At 35.5% G+C, this 16,695-nt stretch overlaps 1 protein-coding gene across 3 annotated transcripts in view; it reads left to right on the top strand.

The window, feature by feature from the left end:
• gnas (GNAS complex locus) overlaps positions 1-12,546 on the top strand; it is a 48,319-nt gene extending 35,773 nt beyond the window's left edge. For 2 of the 3 annotated variants that reach the window (XM_027146978.2, XM_047813766.1), the window contains 7 exons: positions 920-974; positions 1,153-1,226; positions 1,553-1,611; positions 3,619-3,739; positions 3,850-3,980; positions 4,107-4,174; positions 6,850-12,546. In XM_027146978.2, coding sequence (XP_027002779.1) covers positions 920-974; positions 1,153-1,226; positions 1,553-1,611; positions 3,619-3,739; positions 3,850-3,980; positions 4,107-4,174; positions 6,850-6,996 — 655 coding nt within the window. In that variant the 3' untranslated portion in view covers positions 6,997-12,546. Of the gene's footprint in view, positions 1-919; positions 975-1,152; positions 1,227-1,552; positions 1,612-3,618; positions 3,740-3,849; positions 3,981-4,106; positions 4,175-4,364; positions 6,826-6,849 lie in introns of those variants that run through there. The other variant, XM_047813765.1, reaches the window with a different exon arrangement.
• The last annotated feature ends 4,149 nt before the right edge of the window (positions 12,547-16,695 follow it).

Raw genomic sequence — 16,695 nt, forward strand, 5'->3', positions numbered from 1 at the left:
TCTGAACTGAAAGAGCAGCATCCTCCCTTTCTCTATCTATGTTTCTTGTTCTCTTCACTCTCTGTGTCGCTGTTTCCTCCCACTATGGCAGATCCATTGACTATAGTGGCATCTGACTGAACACACTCTGATCACTATGACTCAGAACACTGCCTGCCTTGATATCCAACAGAAACATTTGCCACCTGCTGTCTGACCCTGACACTGCAGTTACAATGTTTTTTTTATTAAAGTCTGATTTTTGGTGTGCTTGGTTCATTCAGATCAAAACATGACCTCTCATGCTGATCTCTCATAATTTTTTCTAGCAAGATGAAATGTATGGCCATGGGCATGTGGACACCTGACTGTTACAGCCTTCTGTGGGCTTCCTTTTCACTGGAACTTAGGGGTAGAGATCAAATATGTTCAAAAATGACAATGCTCATGTGCACAAAGCAAGATTCATGAAGACATGGTTTGCCAAGGTAGGAGTAGAAGGACTTCAGCTGCCTGCACACAACCCTGATCTCAGCTGCAGTGAAAAACTTGGAATTATTTGGAATGACAACTGTGCACAAGGCCTTCTTACCTGATATCAGTGCCTTAATCTTTCGTGCTCTCGTGGCTGAATGGGCATCACTGTTCACAGCTATGTTCCAAAATCTAGTAGAAAGTCTCATTAGAAGATTGGAGTCTGTTATAGCAGCAAAGGTTGAACAAATCTCACATGGTCTTGGAATGGGATGTTTAATTCTCAGCTGTCCACATACTTTTGGCCAATAGTTAATTCTTTTTCATTACAGAAGTTTGAATTGTTCAAGAAATAAGCTCTACCATGAGTTAACAGGAAATAAGAATTTAATCATTACACAGATATGCTTTATTTCCTCTTTTACTGTGGCATTATTAATGATCTTTTTCTGTCCCTTTTGTTCAGCTTCCTAGATAAGATTGACACTATAAAGCAAAGTGACTATACACCTACTGATCAGGTAAAATACAAGTCTATAGAAAATTCTTCTTCTTATGATGATGATGATGATGATTATTATTATTATTATTAGCTTTGCTAATGTGCCTATTAGTAGAAGTGGTGCTAATAACTTTCCTGGATCAAAGCAATTAAGCAAAAAAAAAATTTATTTTTCTCTTGATTATTTCTCATGCTAGGACTTGTTGAGATGCAGAGTGCTGACCTCAGGGATCTTTGAGACAAGGTTCCAAGTGGACAAAGTTAATTTTCAGTGAGTTGAAATGTGGAAAATACTAGTAATGTAGCCACAGTCATTTAACTGAGACATTATGTAACAGTATAAATAAATAACAGTATTTATCTATACATATTGCAGCTACAAACCAAGTATGATTGTTTATTACCTCAACTAGAGTGATTGTTTATTACCTCACAGTAACACATCACAGACAAATATATGTCAAATATAGTACATATATCAAATATAAGATTCAACATTATTTAATTTAGTAATAAAAAGCAGGTGTTTCCATGGTGGGATTTTTTACTTTCTGGACTTGCCTTTTCCTGTCATCAACTCCCATTCTCTCCTTCCAGCATGTTTGACGTTGGTGGTCAAAGAGATGAACGAAGGAAATGGATCCAGTGTTTTAATGGTAAATGTTTTGAATGTTTTTACTCAATGTATCCTTCATAGATGGTTGTAAATTTCTAGCGGATGTTTTTTGAAATTCCAGTCCCATTCAAGAGTACTGGAAGGGTAAGGCCCATTTTTTTGTTTTGACTATACTGTACACTGAAGACATTTATGCTTGAGTTGAAAAGATCTGAGAATTTTAAAGCATAGATCAGATTTTAGTAGCACCTTTGATTGCAGATCACCTAATTTGTAGGTGAACAAAACTACAGTAAATAACACTAGATATTTGGTTGCAGTAACTGCATCAAACTGGCAATCCATTGACATCACCAAACTGCTGCATTCTCCACTTGTGATGCTTTTCCAGGCTTGGGAGTCCACATGAGTAAATTTGGCTGTGCTCACAGGGAATGAGGGAGAGGTAGCATACTCTCTCCTTTATCAATAACAGCAACACTTGTCAATCTATGGCATCTGTGAGACCATGTATTTGGAAGTGGGCATACTTTTTCAGATGATACATGATAAATAAGATGTGGTTGTCTGGCTTCACATAACTTGGAGGAAGCAATTGATGGCTTTCGGCCTCTCCGTTTGATGTTTGCTCTCTGGTTTATGATCATGTGATAGGGAGAGCTGAATTGAGGGAGGGAATTGACCATGGCCAGTTAGAAAATCAAGGGAAAAATAACTTTTGTTGGATGGTTATTTTGGCTCAGCTCTGTATTTTTTTGTGATTTTTGCTTTCTTATTCTTAGTTTTTCTGTCAAAATTAAAATAATTCTTCTTGATTATTCAAGTACGTTACAAGATTCAAAAGTTGATTGCCATTTGTACAAGAAACAGATAGTTACACAATACAGTAATGTTTTTACCATACAGTTCATCATTTAAAAAAAACGGTTATAAGGATAGCACAAAAACAGTGTGATCCATGATTGTATTCTCATTTGTGGCCGAGTTCGCAGAGACATCTACCACAATGGGAACCATCATAGTATAATTTTGGAGGAGACTGTATGTCATATAAGTTCAAGTGTTTTTTAACAAGAATTGTGAAATTCCTATGTCTTAAAACTACAAGTATGCAGAAGCAATCACATATCACACATGCATAAGCACAGCTGTACATATTAGACTTTGATTAATTTCACAAAAGTGCTTTCAAATTCCCATAGATAATCAAAATAACTTTAACAGGCCTACTCGTGCGAGTGCCAATAAATAGAAATAATGTCACATGAAGGAGAGTGATACCTAAATGGTTTGTCTAAGAAATATATATATTAATTTTTTTCAATTACATTTAGACATCCTATGATGGTGTGCAAACCCTGTTTATTAATGTATATTTTACTTTTAACACATTTGTACATGTAATGAACTGTAACATGAGCAATATGAATATATGTCATATGTGTCATTATTTACCACATGGCTTGGAAATGCAAGACGTGTCTCCAGTTTCTCACTGAAATTTGCCTGTGAAAAAAATCAATTCAAAGTTGATCAACTAAAATTGAACTGTACAAGTGAAATTGAATGATAAGCCAAACATCAGTCTTAGCAAAGAGATTCTGTCTACTTTATAAAAAAAAAAAAAGACCATTCCTTTCTGTACAAAGATATGTATGTCAAATCTTTGAGGAAAGAATCATCCCAGCCAATCTTTAGATGTACTCTTTATTCATCTCTGTTCCCTGTTTGCTCCTTGTTGTGACTAATAAAATCAGTAATTACCTTGTCAGTTATGCCGATATATCTGACAATATGCAAAATGGAAGCTCCTCATGAGTGTACACAACTGAAAGGAGCTGATACATCACCATGATCATATGCATAGGTTCTAAACCAAACTATCTGTAAGCAAGGTTGATGAGTGAGACCCATATTTATGTTTAATCCTAAATTGTCTATTTATATAAACTCTTGAAACTGTACTTCTGGGTACAATTATAAAATAAAGCATTCTTTATTTTATTATAATTGATAATTGTGTAATTTAATATCTGTGTGGTTTCAGATGTGACTGCCATTATATTTGTGGTAGCAAGCAGCAGCTATAATATGGTCATCCGAGAAGACAATCAAACCAACCGTCTCCAAGAAGCATTAAACCTGTTCAAGAACATATGGAACAATAGGTAGGGCATATTATTGTTTTAATGTTTTTCATTTATTAAATATGTGGTTATATCTTATCTCATTTTGCAACTTATCATATTTCACCAAACCCCCATCCTACCATTTCCAGGTGGCTTCGAACAATTTCTGTTATTCTTTTCCTAAACAAGCAAGACCTACTAGCTGAGAAAGTTCTGGCGGGAAAATCGAAAATAGAGGAGTATTTCCCAGAGTTTTCACGCTACACTACACCAGATGATGGTCAGTAAGAACCACACAGTACATTTGCCTGTCTCTCAATCCTTCTTTTTTAATTCTTCACTTCCACAAATGTAAATTTAAAAAAAATGCACTGTGCATTTCCTGCTAAACATTTTCTTTTTCTAGCTACACCTGAATTGGGGGAGGACCCACGAGTTACAAGAGCAAAATATTTCATCCGAGATGAGTTCCTGGTGAGTGTATTCAGCTGCTGTGACACAGCTATGCATGAACACACTTCTACTTCACTATGCACACACATGCACACACAGACATAGAGATTTTATTTTTGTATATCTTCCCTTAGCTCGACACCATTGCAGAACTTGCTTTTGATTTTTTTTTTCTATATTGACTAATGCTAATATATTGCTCTATGTGGAGGTTCAAGGATTCTATGAATATCTCATTTGGAAACACTCCCAGCCCAACACATTCCCCTAGGTAAACTGGTATATTAACTGGTATATTAACAAGGCAGATGAAGGTGTGTATTATATATCTATATATAAAATTTTGTGTATAATGGCCTCAGACCCTGTACATGCATGTTTCTCAACTTGCCCTATGTCAGCAAAACTTTTTCGCAGCAAATATTAATATTCTTGGAAATATGTTCTATTTCTTATATAAGGAGTGGGGAGAGACAGAATAAGGGTTAATTTGTACCAGTTAACATGCGACTGATAGACTTTTAACAAATAAAGTACAGCTGATGTCAAATGTTTACATATATCTAGTTTAAAGGAATTCAAGCTCACTTTTTCAAATCCACACATTTCTTGTTAACATATATTTCCTGTGTTATGTCAATTAGGTAATCTACTGTATTTCCATTAGAAGTGGTTTAATAATGGTAGCTAAGAGACAGCTTTATTTGAGCTTTTATTTACTATAGATTTTCACTGAGTCAAATGATTTCATATACTATGATAGTACGTGGTCACATTGCTTTTTGTGCCTGCATTGCCTGGCACTGTCTCTGATGGTAGGTCCTTTTCCAGCTGCTATGCTTAACTCATAATGGTCATAACTGGTCAATCATAAATTTTCAAAAATGAATACATGAAGGTATTGAATTGTTGGGACTGTTTAAAAAGACAGCCAACTTGGTGTATATAAATGACAAAGAAAACGTGTGGTAAAATGAAATGTGTTCATGAGTTCATGAAAAACTGAGATTGAATATCTTTAGCCTAGTTTGTATAGAAATTGAATAAATGAGGTAAGTGTATATGCATGAAATAATACGATAAACTTTAGCATACATTTATTAAATATTTCAGGTTTACATGTGTATTTAAATGAGGATGATCTATTAGCTGGCTCCCTATTTTAATTTTAGCCTAGGTTTTTGTCACAAGCATGTCTACAAATATTAGAAATACTTTGTTATAGCAAGTGAACACAGACTAATGTCAGTGTTCAGTGATTTTATGGATTGCAAAGATTATCCCCAAGGAATCAACATTAGATGAGCAGACAGTAGTTAATAGGTATACCTAGAAGCCAGACTGGAGACACCTACTTAGCCTTGCAAGGGAGGCTTCTACCATCTGCTAGAGAATTCAATATACTTAATCAACAAACATAGTCAATAAATGACTGACATAGCAAATGATATACCACAGACCAAGTTATGCATTGTGTTTGCAAACACAAACACTATATGGCCAAAGGTTTGTGAACACCTGACCATCACACACATATTTGGCTTTCAAAAAAAAGTGTTGCAAAAAAATGGAAGCAATCCATTTTATAGAATGTTTTTGCATGATGTAGCATATCCCTTTTACAGGAATACCTTTAACGTTGGGGTGCAAGCTCGTCCCAACATGACAGTGTCCATGTGGACAAAATAAGCTCAACAAAGACATTGCCACAGTTAAGGTACAAGAGCATGAGTGGTCTGCATCGAGTCCAAATTTCAACCACACTAAATAACTTTAGGATTAGCTTGAATGATGACTCAGGCCTTCTTGCACAAAATCAATGTCTAAATGGGCAAATGCTTACAACAGTTCAGAATCTAGTGGAAAGCATTTGCAAAAAAGTATAATATAAAAATATAATAGCAAAGTGGGAGCTAGATCTGGAGTAAAATGTTCAAAAAGCCCATATGGATGTGAGGGTCAGGTGTCCACAAACCTTTGGCCATACATTGTAATTTGGTCCAAGCTTATTGATTTACTGATTATCTTCCTAGCTTATTTCTTATAAATTCCCATGCCTCTCTTTCTACAGTACAGTATAGTCTACAGTGACAAGCTTTCTGCTCCTTTGCTCTTATCTTCCCCCTACTGTTATCTTTTCCCCACAACTAACCATTTCTTTGTCTGGGAAAATATATATGAAATCTTTTTTTAAGCAGATATATATTATAATGAAATTTGTTTGTGAAGAAACAGTACTGGCATAACAGTGACTACCTAGTAGCTACCATAGAGAGTTATTTACACTGTAAACATCCATGTTATACTGCAAATGTACACTGTACACATCCATGTCCTGGATCCATGTCCTGGATACTGAGACTGACAGGCCTTATATGTTATTACAACTCAGTCCCTCACATTTCATTGGGTTTTTCATCTTCTCCTGTTTCTTAAAATATATAATATATAATATGGCACAACTGCTGCTCTGACCATTTTCCATATTTTAATATCTAGATTCACACTACACAACATGATTTGGCTGCCTTTCAATCAGTCAATCAATCAATTAATCAATCAAATAAATGAAAGAGAAAACGTAAAATATGAATGAAATGTTTTCATAAGTCGTGACTATTAGGTTGCTCTTGTAGCCATTAATTGTGGAAAAAAATTCTGTGTGTATCTAATCTGAAACTAAATCTGTCCATCAGAGGATCAGTACAGCAAGTGGGGATGGTCGCCACTACTGCTATCCACACTTTACTTGTGCTGTGGACACAGAAAACATCCGCCGGGTATTCAATGACTGCCGTGACATCATCCAGCGCATGCATCTCCGGCAATACGAGCTGTTGTGATTGCCAAATCATCACTGGAACCCAGTCTAGAACTTTCTACAGGCTTCCTGTCCTACTCATGCCCCAAAAATTCAACCATGAAACTTACTATTTATGAGTTTCCAGGACACACAGCAACATATAAGAGACACACAGACACAGGCTTTCTCCATCATGAGATAGCTGTGGGGCAAAGCGAATACTGTATCATTCATGAACAAGGGTGACTGTGCAATCAAGAGAAGACAATATAGCTAATGACCACCAATGTCAAAGGAGAGTGGGTGAATACATACACATATGCTTGGAAAGACAGGAAATAATAAAAGTTTGATTAGGACTACCGAATATCTGCACACTTTTTGAGGCTCTGCTCAAGATGAAGAAGATATTTGTATGGCATTTACACACCTGTACAATCCGTCTTCACACCCTCTGTCCTGTGTATGTTAAACGATAGCCATGTGTCTAATTATGTACTAACCACACACATGCACACCACTATTGTGAAACTCCGCTCTTTGCCTGAGTGAGCCTGTTGTCTCTCCACTTCTCCCAACCAAAATGGACTATTCCATGGAAAAATCAAAATGATGGCTTAATGCAAAGACATGGTGAAAGAATGCAAACCTTTATGGTTAGTTTGAATGCATAAAAAGGGGTTAGAATTATGGAGTATTTTCAGCTCCGGGTTGCTGTGCTTGCAGAGCACAAGACCAATCACATGATTCTTTCTCCAAATGCAACAAGGAGAATGTACAGTGAGAACATACAATGCATAGATTAATGCTGAATTACAATTACAGTGCAAAAATAAAATAAAATATAATAATTAAACGTGCGTGCACACAGATATACATCTGTGTATTCCTGTAACAGCACGTGAGCTCTTCTGTTTCATGAGTGTTATGCACGGTGTGTGCAAATAATGCCTTTATTCACAGTTTTAAACCTTCTCTCCCATTCACTCCATCAGTCTGTCTCTCTGCATCCTCTCCCTTTCACACTTCCTGTACCCTACTGCAGTCATCTTGTACACTGACATGTTGGGACTGAGAGTAGAAAATTTCATGAGATTTAAAAGAGGTGCAAAATTCAAGGAACTTGACTCCTGTTTTTATCTCTCTCTCTTTCCCCCTTCATCTTGGCTTTTTGAATTTATTTGTATTTCTTTGCTGGTTGTTATTCTTGTACAGACTGTAAAATGTAATATTTTGTACAACTTTATTGAAGAAAAAAGTAATTGTAGAAGCTCCCTGTGCCTTGATCATGATTGTACTGGTAAAATGAGCTAAGATATAAGTAAGGTAATGTTACATTGCGCTGTTCAGCTCCACCCTACCTCCTTCATTTCCATGCGACCCAAAAAAATCTTCAGTCTCTTCACACTCTTGCATAATATTGACCATTTTTTGTACTGATCTAAAACCAAATTTCTTTTTTAATTAAAAAAAAAAAAATTAATAGAAGAAAAATGGCAAAACTGGTCTTATGTCAAGGGAAGAAGACTCCATGTAGTGCCATTCGTCGGAGTGTGGGGAGCTGCTGTGTATAACGGTCGACGTTTTCTTTTAATGCATTTCCATTCGTCTTTGTTTCTTTTATGTGTTTTTCCCTGACCATAATGTATATTTTATCCTTAAAAAAACTGATCCTATGTAGTACAGAAAATGAGAAACATAATTAATATGCAGTACATATATACACACACAATTGATATATAAAGTGTCCACAACCTATGAATGAACTCCTACCTCAATGTGAAATCACACCATATTAAAATTAAGTGAGAAAAAAACAGAAAATGTTTAGAGAAGTGTGGACACCCCTACAGTAATGCTTTAATAGTATAGTAATACTTTATAGTGACAGTCTACTGTATAAGCATGACACATCTTGATCCTTCTAAATCCATCAAATTGTAAGTGCAAAGACTACCCTACAGATTTTTATTTCATGTCTGGGCTGTGGTTAGGTCGTTCAAAAACATTGATATTTAATTGGTTAAGCACATATTTTGTATATTTGGATGTAGGATTTGGGTGATTGTCATGCTAAAGTGTAAAATTCATTTTCCTGTTTAGCTAACCGACTTTATGAATGATGTGTTTAACAATTACTTTTGAACAAGATTGAATACTTTTGGCTCATCCTGATCACAGCCACATCCACAATTATAAAGGCTTGCACACTTCTGGAACCAGGATATTGTCCCTGTCCAGATAATTTTCCCTGTAGTTCCTATATGTGTTTCTGATTCTTTCTCACTTAATTAAGTTACATTGTAATTACATATTGAGGGTAAGCTCTGACATGATTTATGTGGGATTCATTTTTTTTTTTTTTTTTACATCACAGACAAATCCAATTTGAAAAGAGTGTGTAAATGTTTTTTTTTGTGTGTGTGTGTGTGTGTGTTAAAAGATATTTATTACATTTGGACATTGACAAAGTTATTCTTTAGTTGTCTATTAAAGTAGCTAGAGCTGCAATAAAGTGCTGTAAAGAATATGAACTCATAGGACAGACTTTCAGCGAAATATCTTCAGTATTTACTCCCAAATAGGGTAAACTGTACACACTTCATTTATTTATTTTTATTATTTACTTTTAAGGGACCAATGGTAATCGGACAATTGGCTCAGCTCTTCAATGGTCAGGCGCAAGTTATTCCCTCATTATTTTAGAAGTAAAATACAGTCAAATGGCACACTTGAAAAACTCATTTCAAGTTTGCCATTTGACCAAATCAATCATTTGGTACTGTCTAAAAAAGCAAGAGCACATTCAGTAGATCAGGTACACCAAAAGAAAAATTATTTCCCTGGTGAAGAAAAAATACTTTACTTTAAACTCTTGGCCAGATTAAATACACCTTCCAAGAGGTATGGATATCGTTGTCATAGTCAACAATCCAAAAAAAGAATTACACAGAATTTACAGTAAGATGTAAACTATATGTAAACCCCAAATTAGAAAGAACTGATTAGCTTGCCAATAACGTTGTTTAAGTCCATACAATTATGGACAACATTCTATGAACAGTCGAGACAAATAATGATCTAGTAGTAGAATGTTGGGAAGAGTATGAAGAAGGGAATCAGCTACCCATATTCTAAAGCATACCACCTCATTTAATGACATGAGCATGTATTTCTTTCAGTGGACCTGGTTTCCTTGTATTCATTGATGCAATTGCTGGCAAAACCAGCAGGATTCATTCTGAAGTGTACATAACTATATTATTTGCACGGATTCATTCAAATACATCACATCACACATACTGGATGGCTTTTTCACTGCATATGGGCAATAACCCAAAGTGTACTTCAGAATAAAGTAGAATGTTGGTCATATAAATTGGTCAAATAAGCATTAAGCAAAACTAATTGGAAACTAAGGAAAATGGCAGGGAAGAAAAATTGTCTAGTGATGTCCAAAGGTTCTAGGCTTCATCCAATCATTAAATTTAATGTGTCTGCTACCCAATATTAGTTTTTCCAATTACTTTTGGTCCTTTATTAAAGAAGGGTGGGAATTGTACAGCACTTATAAAAAGATGTATATACCCTAAAATTAGAACTGAAAGTGTTTCATTATTTCATTTCAGCTATATACCGTATGTATATGTTAGTAGACAGCTAAAACAATACAATTGTCAGTGTCCTAATATTTCTGAACCTAACCTGATGAGTTGATACATACGCTATATGGCCAAATGTAAGTAGACACCTTACCATCACACCTATATTGATGTTACGATGCCACACTTACACACAGCAGGAAGCTTGAAAAACCTACATGCTTCTAAGAAGGCTTTTTACAAGATGTTGGAGAGTGTCTGTGGGAATGTGTGCTAATTCATTCAATAGACCAATTGATAAGTTTAGGCACTGATGTTGGATAAGAAGCCTGGCTCAAAATCAATGTTCTAATCCAACAAGAGGGTTGAAGTCAGGTCTGTGTTTAAGGCAGATGGCATTTCACCATGCCAACTCCTCAAACCATGCCTTTATGGAACTTGCTTTGTGCACAGGAGCATAGTTAACTGGAACAAGAGTGGGAAAGGGCCTTCCCCAAACATCTGGTAGTATACAATTCTTAAAAATGTGTTTGTATGTTGTAGCATTAATATTGTCCTGCACTGGAACCAAAAGGCATAGCCTTTTATAAAAAAAATAATAATAATTAATAAATAAATAAATAAATAAATAAATAAATAAATAAATAAAACATTATTCCCACCTCCACCAAACTTCCCTATTGGCACTATGCATTCTGTTAAGTAGTGTTCTAACATTCTTCAAACCCAGAATGATCCATCAGACTGGCAGACAGTGACCCATAATAAATCACACCACAGAACTTTCCATTTCCATATGGATTTTTTTCCAGCAGGTCTTTACACTGCTTCAGCCAATGCTTGGCATTGCAGATAGTGCTTTTAGGCTTGTGTGCTGCTGTTTAGCTGTAAAAACCCATTTTTAAATGCTTCAGACAACAATGTTTTTGTGCTGATTTGGCTTCAAGAGGAAGCTAGGTAATATATAGTGATTGAATATATTTAGTGAGCAATTTTCTTTCTTTTTTTGCACTATGCACTTCAGCAGTTGGCAGCACTACACTGTGTATTTGTGTGGTTTTTGTACTGCTTTATGGATGAGGTGCTGTAGCTCCTAGATGCTTCTATTTCACAATATTAACACACATGACAGTGACAGATCTAGCAGTATTTTGTGGTAAAGCTGGTATCCTACAACTGTTTCAAGTTTAAAGTCACTGAGCTCTTCAGTACAACATATTTTGCATAGATGGCAGAGACTGCATTGCTATGTGCTTTATTTTATGCACAAGTTAGTAATGGATGTGGCTGAACAATTTAAATGCAATAATCAAGTGTCCACATACATTTGGCCATATACTGTAGTGTGTCATGAGGTCGGAAATTGGGCTTAACTGTTTTATAGCTTTAACTCCAAGGAGATTCCAAAAAAATCCAAATGCAAAATCTCTCATTTTTCTGACAAACCAAATCCCTTTGATAATAAAGAGTGAAAGTACCAAAACGGAGAAAAAGTAAGTGCCATTTAATTGTTAAACTTGTTCAGAAAATTCAGATCTGGTTAAAAGACTTTGCATCTGCCAAGAGCTGCTTTTGTAAACATAACTATGACTTAACCCAAATTCCTGTCCTGCTAGCCATCACACAGGAGCAGGGGCCAGCATTGGTCCACCTTTGTCACCAGCATTATATTTATTCTTTCTATTTATTTGTCATTTTATACTTTGTTTTATTTTTGCAAAGCAAAATTTTTGAGTAAAAAACCCTTCTAAGTAATACTGACCAGTCTGAGATGGTCATATCTTCTGCAAGATGTTTAAGTATGACATTAATTTCCCTTTTGCTGTTGTTTCCTATTTCAAACAGCAATAAGTGAGTGAGATTCAAATTGCCCTCCTTTTTGACTCTTTCAATGATACATGGTTTTAGTGTACATGTTGCTTTTCCTTCCATGTCTCACAATTTGCTGTACATTTTGTACAAAGTTTCAAATTAAAGCCAAAACTGTCCGAGTTGCATACTCATAAATTCATGCAGATTTATATCCATGGAAAATCAGAACCATTCTGACTTTGTTTTGGTTGGTGGTCCTTATAGGTTCACTAGAATATTTTTTACGTTTTTAAGGTTTTCCTAAGAATGGTAACCAGGTAAAGACATGTGACTGGATTAAATTATACTTACTGATTTAACCATCAATAAGATCACCAAGAATCATCCATCTTATTGCCAATATAATTCTTTACATGGATATACACTTGGTTATTTCTGTCACATTATTCTTGTTGAAATAATATCTAAAATGTTATCTATCTAAAATCATATTTCCTTGATCAGAAATGCTATGAAATCTAATCATAAAAACATATCCACCTTAAATGGTCCACCTTTAAAAAAGCTGCTAAATAATTAACAAAAAGGTTTTACCATCCTGGAGTAATTATTTTACCACAAAGGTTGGTAGTTATGTAGAGAGATGGTTACATTTATTCAAAATATTCATGTTGCACACGTTACATTCATGTTACAAGTGATGGATTTGCTGCAATTTGATAGAAATGGACAATAGTAGGTCTGTTTTGGCACTGACAAAATTGCATTCCAGCTGCATATGGGCTGAAATCTGGTGTTATTTCCAAAGGTCTACAAATAAAAATGACCTTTCAGAAATTAAATACAGTAAATGATATGAACATTAAATATTGTAATGCCAATATGACAGTATGGGTCTATTTGGAAGCATTTGTATGTTAGAAGCAATATTTATATATGCCTTCCTGACGAGTAACAATATTGTGCTTGTTTAAAAAAATGTAATTATTCTATTTCAGAGTATGACCAGTTGCAAATATGGTTTCAATGCAATGATTACTGACCATAAAATATTAATATATTTTAACTATATAAAAGAGAACTGACCTCAACACAACTAAAACACGTACATCAAGTTAAAAGCTGTGGCAGAACAGGACTATAGTGACGTTGCTAAACCCATCTCTTTTAATTTTTTATTTTCTGTGTGAAACCATCTAGGAATATTTTCAATCTTAATTAACAGAAACCACCAGCAGCATCATTTTTTATACCATGTTAAACAACAAAAATACAAAACATTCTCTACTCCATGTCTTTTACAACAGAAAAAAATATTGTATTATTGTATTGTAACTATTATAGTATCATTGATTCTTTCCTATAGAATGAATTTTAATGCAACAAAGAGATTAATGATAATAGTACTAAGACATGGTCATGGAATAGAATATAATTATTAATTAATACTTACCAACAGTTTTTTGCACTCTACCATCACTTCCATCTACCCACTTTATAATAATCACCTACTGTACCTATATGTCAATAAGATGAGCACATTTTAGGGATTCTGCTTCCTCTAATTATAGCATAGGTGACAATCCAGTGAATGATTTTAATAAGGAAAAATATAAGAAAAGGGTCAATTTAAGTGGGTAATTATTAGAAAAGTAAAACCATATAAAATTTGTGTATGTGCTAAAAGATTTCATTTATTTATCTGTCCACTATTAACTATCCCACCTACCTTTTGGGAGATGAGAGAAAACCCTGAGAGGACCTAGTGGATACCCAAGCAGACAATGTGAAACTACCTGAGTTTGCAATGTAAGTTTGTTTTGAGCAACATATACTAATTATTTATACTCATTCACACTGAGGTGAAATGTATTAGTAATTTATAGAAATAAGTATCATTTATATAATAGCGATTTTCTCAAACCCAACTTTCTGGTCACTATACAATTTTCTTACATGTTCAACCAGAAAAACATAAAAGAAATCAATCATGACCCCATTTTTCCTTTTTGCTCTTTGCTTTGTTTAATCTCTCATACACATAATCTCTCTCTGATTAGCTGATGGCTCTCTCGCCTGTCACTATGAAGTTAGACTATTTTTCTGCACAAAGCTGGGGCATAATGTTTGATGCAGCTACACTGGCATAAGGCATAAAACAAATTTACAAGCCAATCCTGAACCAACATCCCTGAATGAGAATTAAAAATACAGGACTGTCAGACCAGCTCAGCAATATCATACTATAGATTTTTGAACAAGTCATTTGCATTGCATCTGTAGTTATTTCCAACTAGCAACAGGAATATACAGGTTTGCAATAACTAGATATAAAAATGTTTTATCCAGCACAAATGACTAATTTATCTGATGATCAATCTTGCTTAGTTGGTAAAGTACAGTGTATTAGGCTCAACAAGGAATGATTGAAACAAGCTCATCTTTGAGGAAGGCTGCAAGGTCAGTCAGTTGTTTAATTTTTACACTGAAATAATAAATTAAGGAAATATTCAGATACGTTAAATTTAGATCAAGTGTGCCAAAAAAAATCCCGACAACACTACACCACGTCCACCAGCCAGGACTCATGACAAAAGGTAGGTTGGGTGTTGGTGCCTAATTCTGACTCTACCATCCGTGTGCCTTGACCGAAATCAAAATTAATCAGGCCAGGCAACATTTTTCCAGTCTTCAACTGTCCAGTTTTGCTGAGACTACATCCACTGCAGCCTTGGCTTTCTGTACTTAGTTTAGATTCTTTTCTATTCAAATGCAACAAATGTACAGTGTGGTAATTTGAGTTACTGTAGCCTTTCTGTCAGTTCAACCCAAACTGACCATTCTCTATTGACCTCTCTCTTCAACAAGGCATTTCTGTCTACAGAACTGCTGCTCACTGAATGTTTTTCTTCATCACACCATTCTGAGTAAACGTTTGTGCTTGAAAATCCCAGATCAACAGTTTTAGAAATAAACAAACCATCCTATCAAACCACCAGCAATCATAGCACAAAATCACTGAGATCACATTTCCCCCCATAATGAAGATTGGTGATTGAACAGTATCCAAAGCTGCTGGCCTGTATCTATATGTACTGAACTGCTGCCACACAAGTGGGTGATGAGACACATGTATGAATAAGTAGGTTTACAAGCGTTCCTAATAATGTGCTCTATGAGTGTAGATTTAGATCCCTAATGAGCAAGCCAAAGGTAAAAGGGCCAATGTAAATCTCCGTCAGATTTGCAAACATGCAGAAAAAACCTTGACAGGAACTAGATTTAAAAGGGAATTGTCCAGGCTACATGACTTTTCAGTCACTTTGTTCTTTGTTTTCACATGCAAAACCCATAAGACTTCAAAATGTTTTCAAAACATTGAAAATGCTCTGTATTTTTTTGAATGATTGGACAATGCAAATAGCTGGATTTTTCTCTCCCTCTCAGACAGACAAGTAATGGAAGTAATTGCCAAGGTCCTCTTCTACCACTTTGTAGTACTTTGGGTGGCTTCTGCTGGTTCAGCAGCTGCTGCCACTGTTACAATCTGCTCTGAAGGAAGGGATTCATGGAGCTAATGACCAGGATCCCTTCTTGTGAAAAGTAAGGTCACATGGATTTTAACATTGTTGTACTGTAATCAGCTCTTCAGTCACAGGCTCTTTGTACAATTTTTTGACTGTGTGGACCTTGGAAAAGGATCTTGCTTTAAGGCAGGAGCTGCACAGCTTCCAATCAATGTAGTGAACACTAATGAATGTAGGTGCAGGGCCAAGCTAACATATAGCTCTGAAAGTGGACTGAAGCTGAAAACTTAAATCAGGACCTACCCACCGGTATCTATATTCTTTCTAAGGTTCTTCCATGAACTGTATACTCAAATATCTCTCTGTCTTGCTCAAGAGCCACAATGGCTTTGAAGCACCACATTCAACAGAAACTGCCCTGATGGTCATTCCGAAGAAACATATACTTTTACATACTCCTTGACAGTTCAGCATGCTTTCAACATGAGTCTTGGAACCACCATGACTGGTTTACTTCTTACCTGGAGGAGAAGCCATATCAGGTGATCCATCCTGCTCTGTGCCACAATCTCATTACAGCACAACACAATTAGATTTTTCTAAAACTGATGAAGAACATGGCCTAACACCAATGACCCTAGAACAGGGTGTCCACCAAAAATCAGAGAATCAACCATACCAAATGAATCAGTTTAACACGATGCTACCATGCTTTACTGTGGGCATGTTGTTCTCAGAGTGATTAACAATGCTGGGGTTCCACCAAACAAAGCACTTTGTACCAACGTCAACATGTCT

This window comes from Tachysurus fulvidraco, chromosome 5, assembly GCF_022655615.1.
Source record: "Tachysurus fulvidraco isolate hzauxx_2018 chromosome 5, HZAU_PFXX_2.0, whole genome shotgun sequence".
In the NCBI taxonomy this organism is placed as follows: domain Eukaryota; kingdom Metazoa; phylum Chordata; class Actinopteri; order Siluriformes; family Bagridae; genus Tachysurus; species Tachysurus fulvidraco.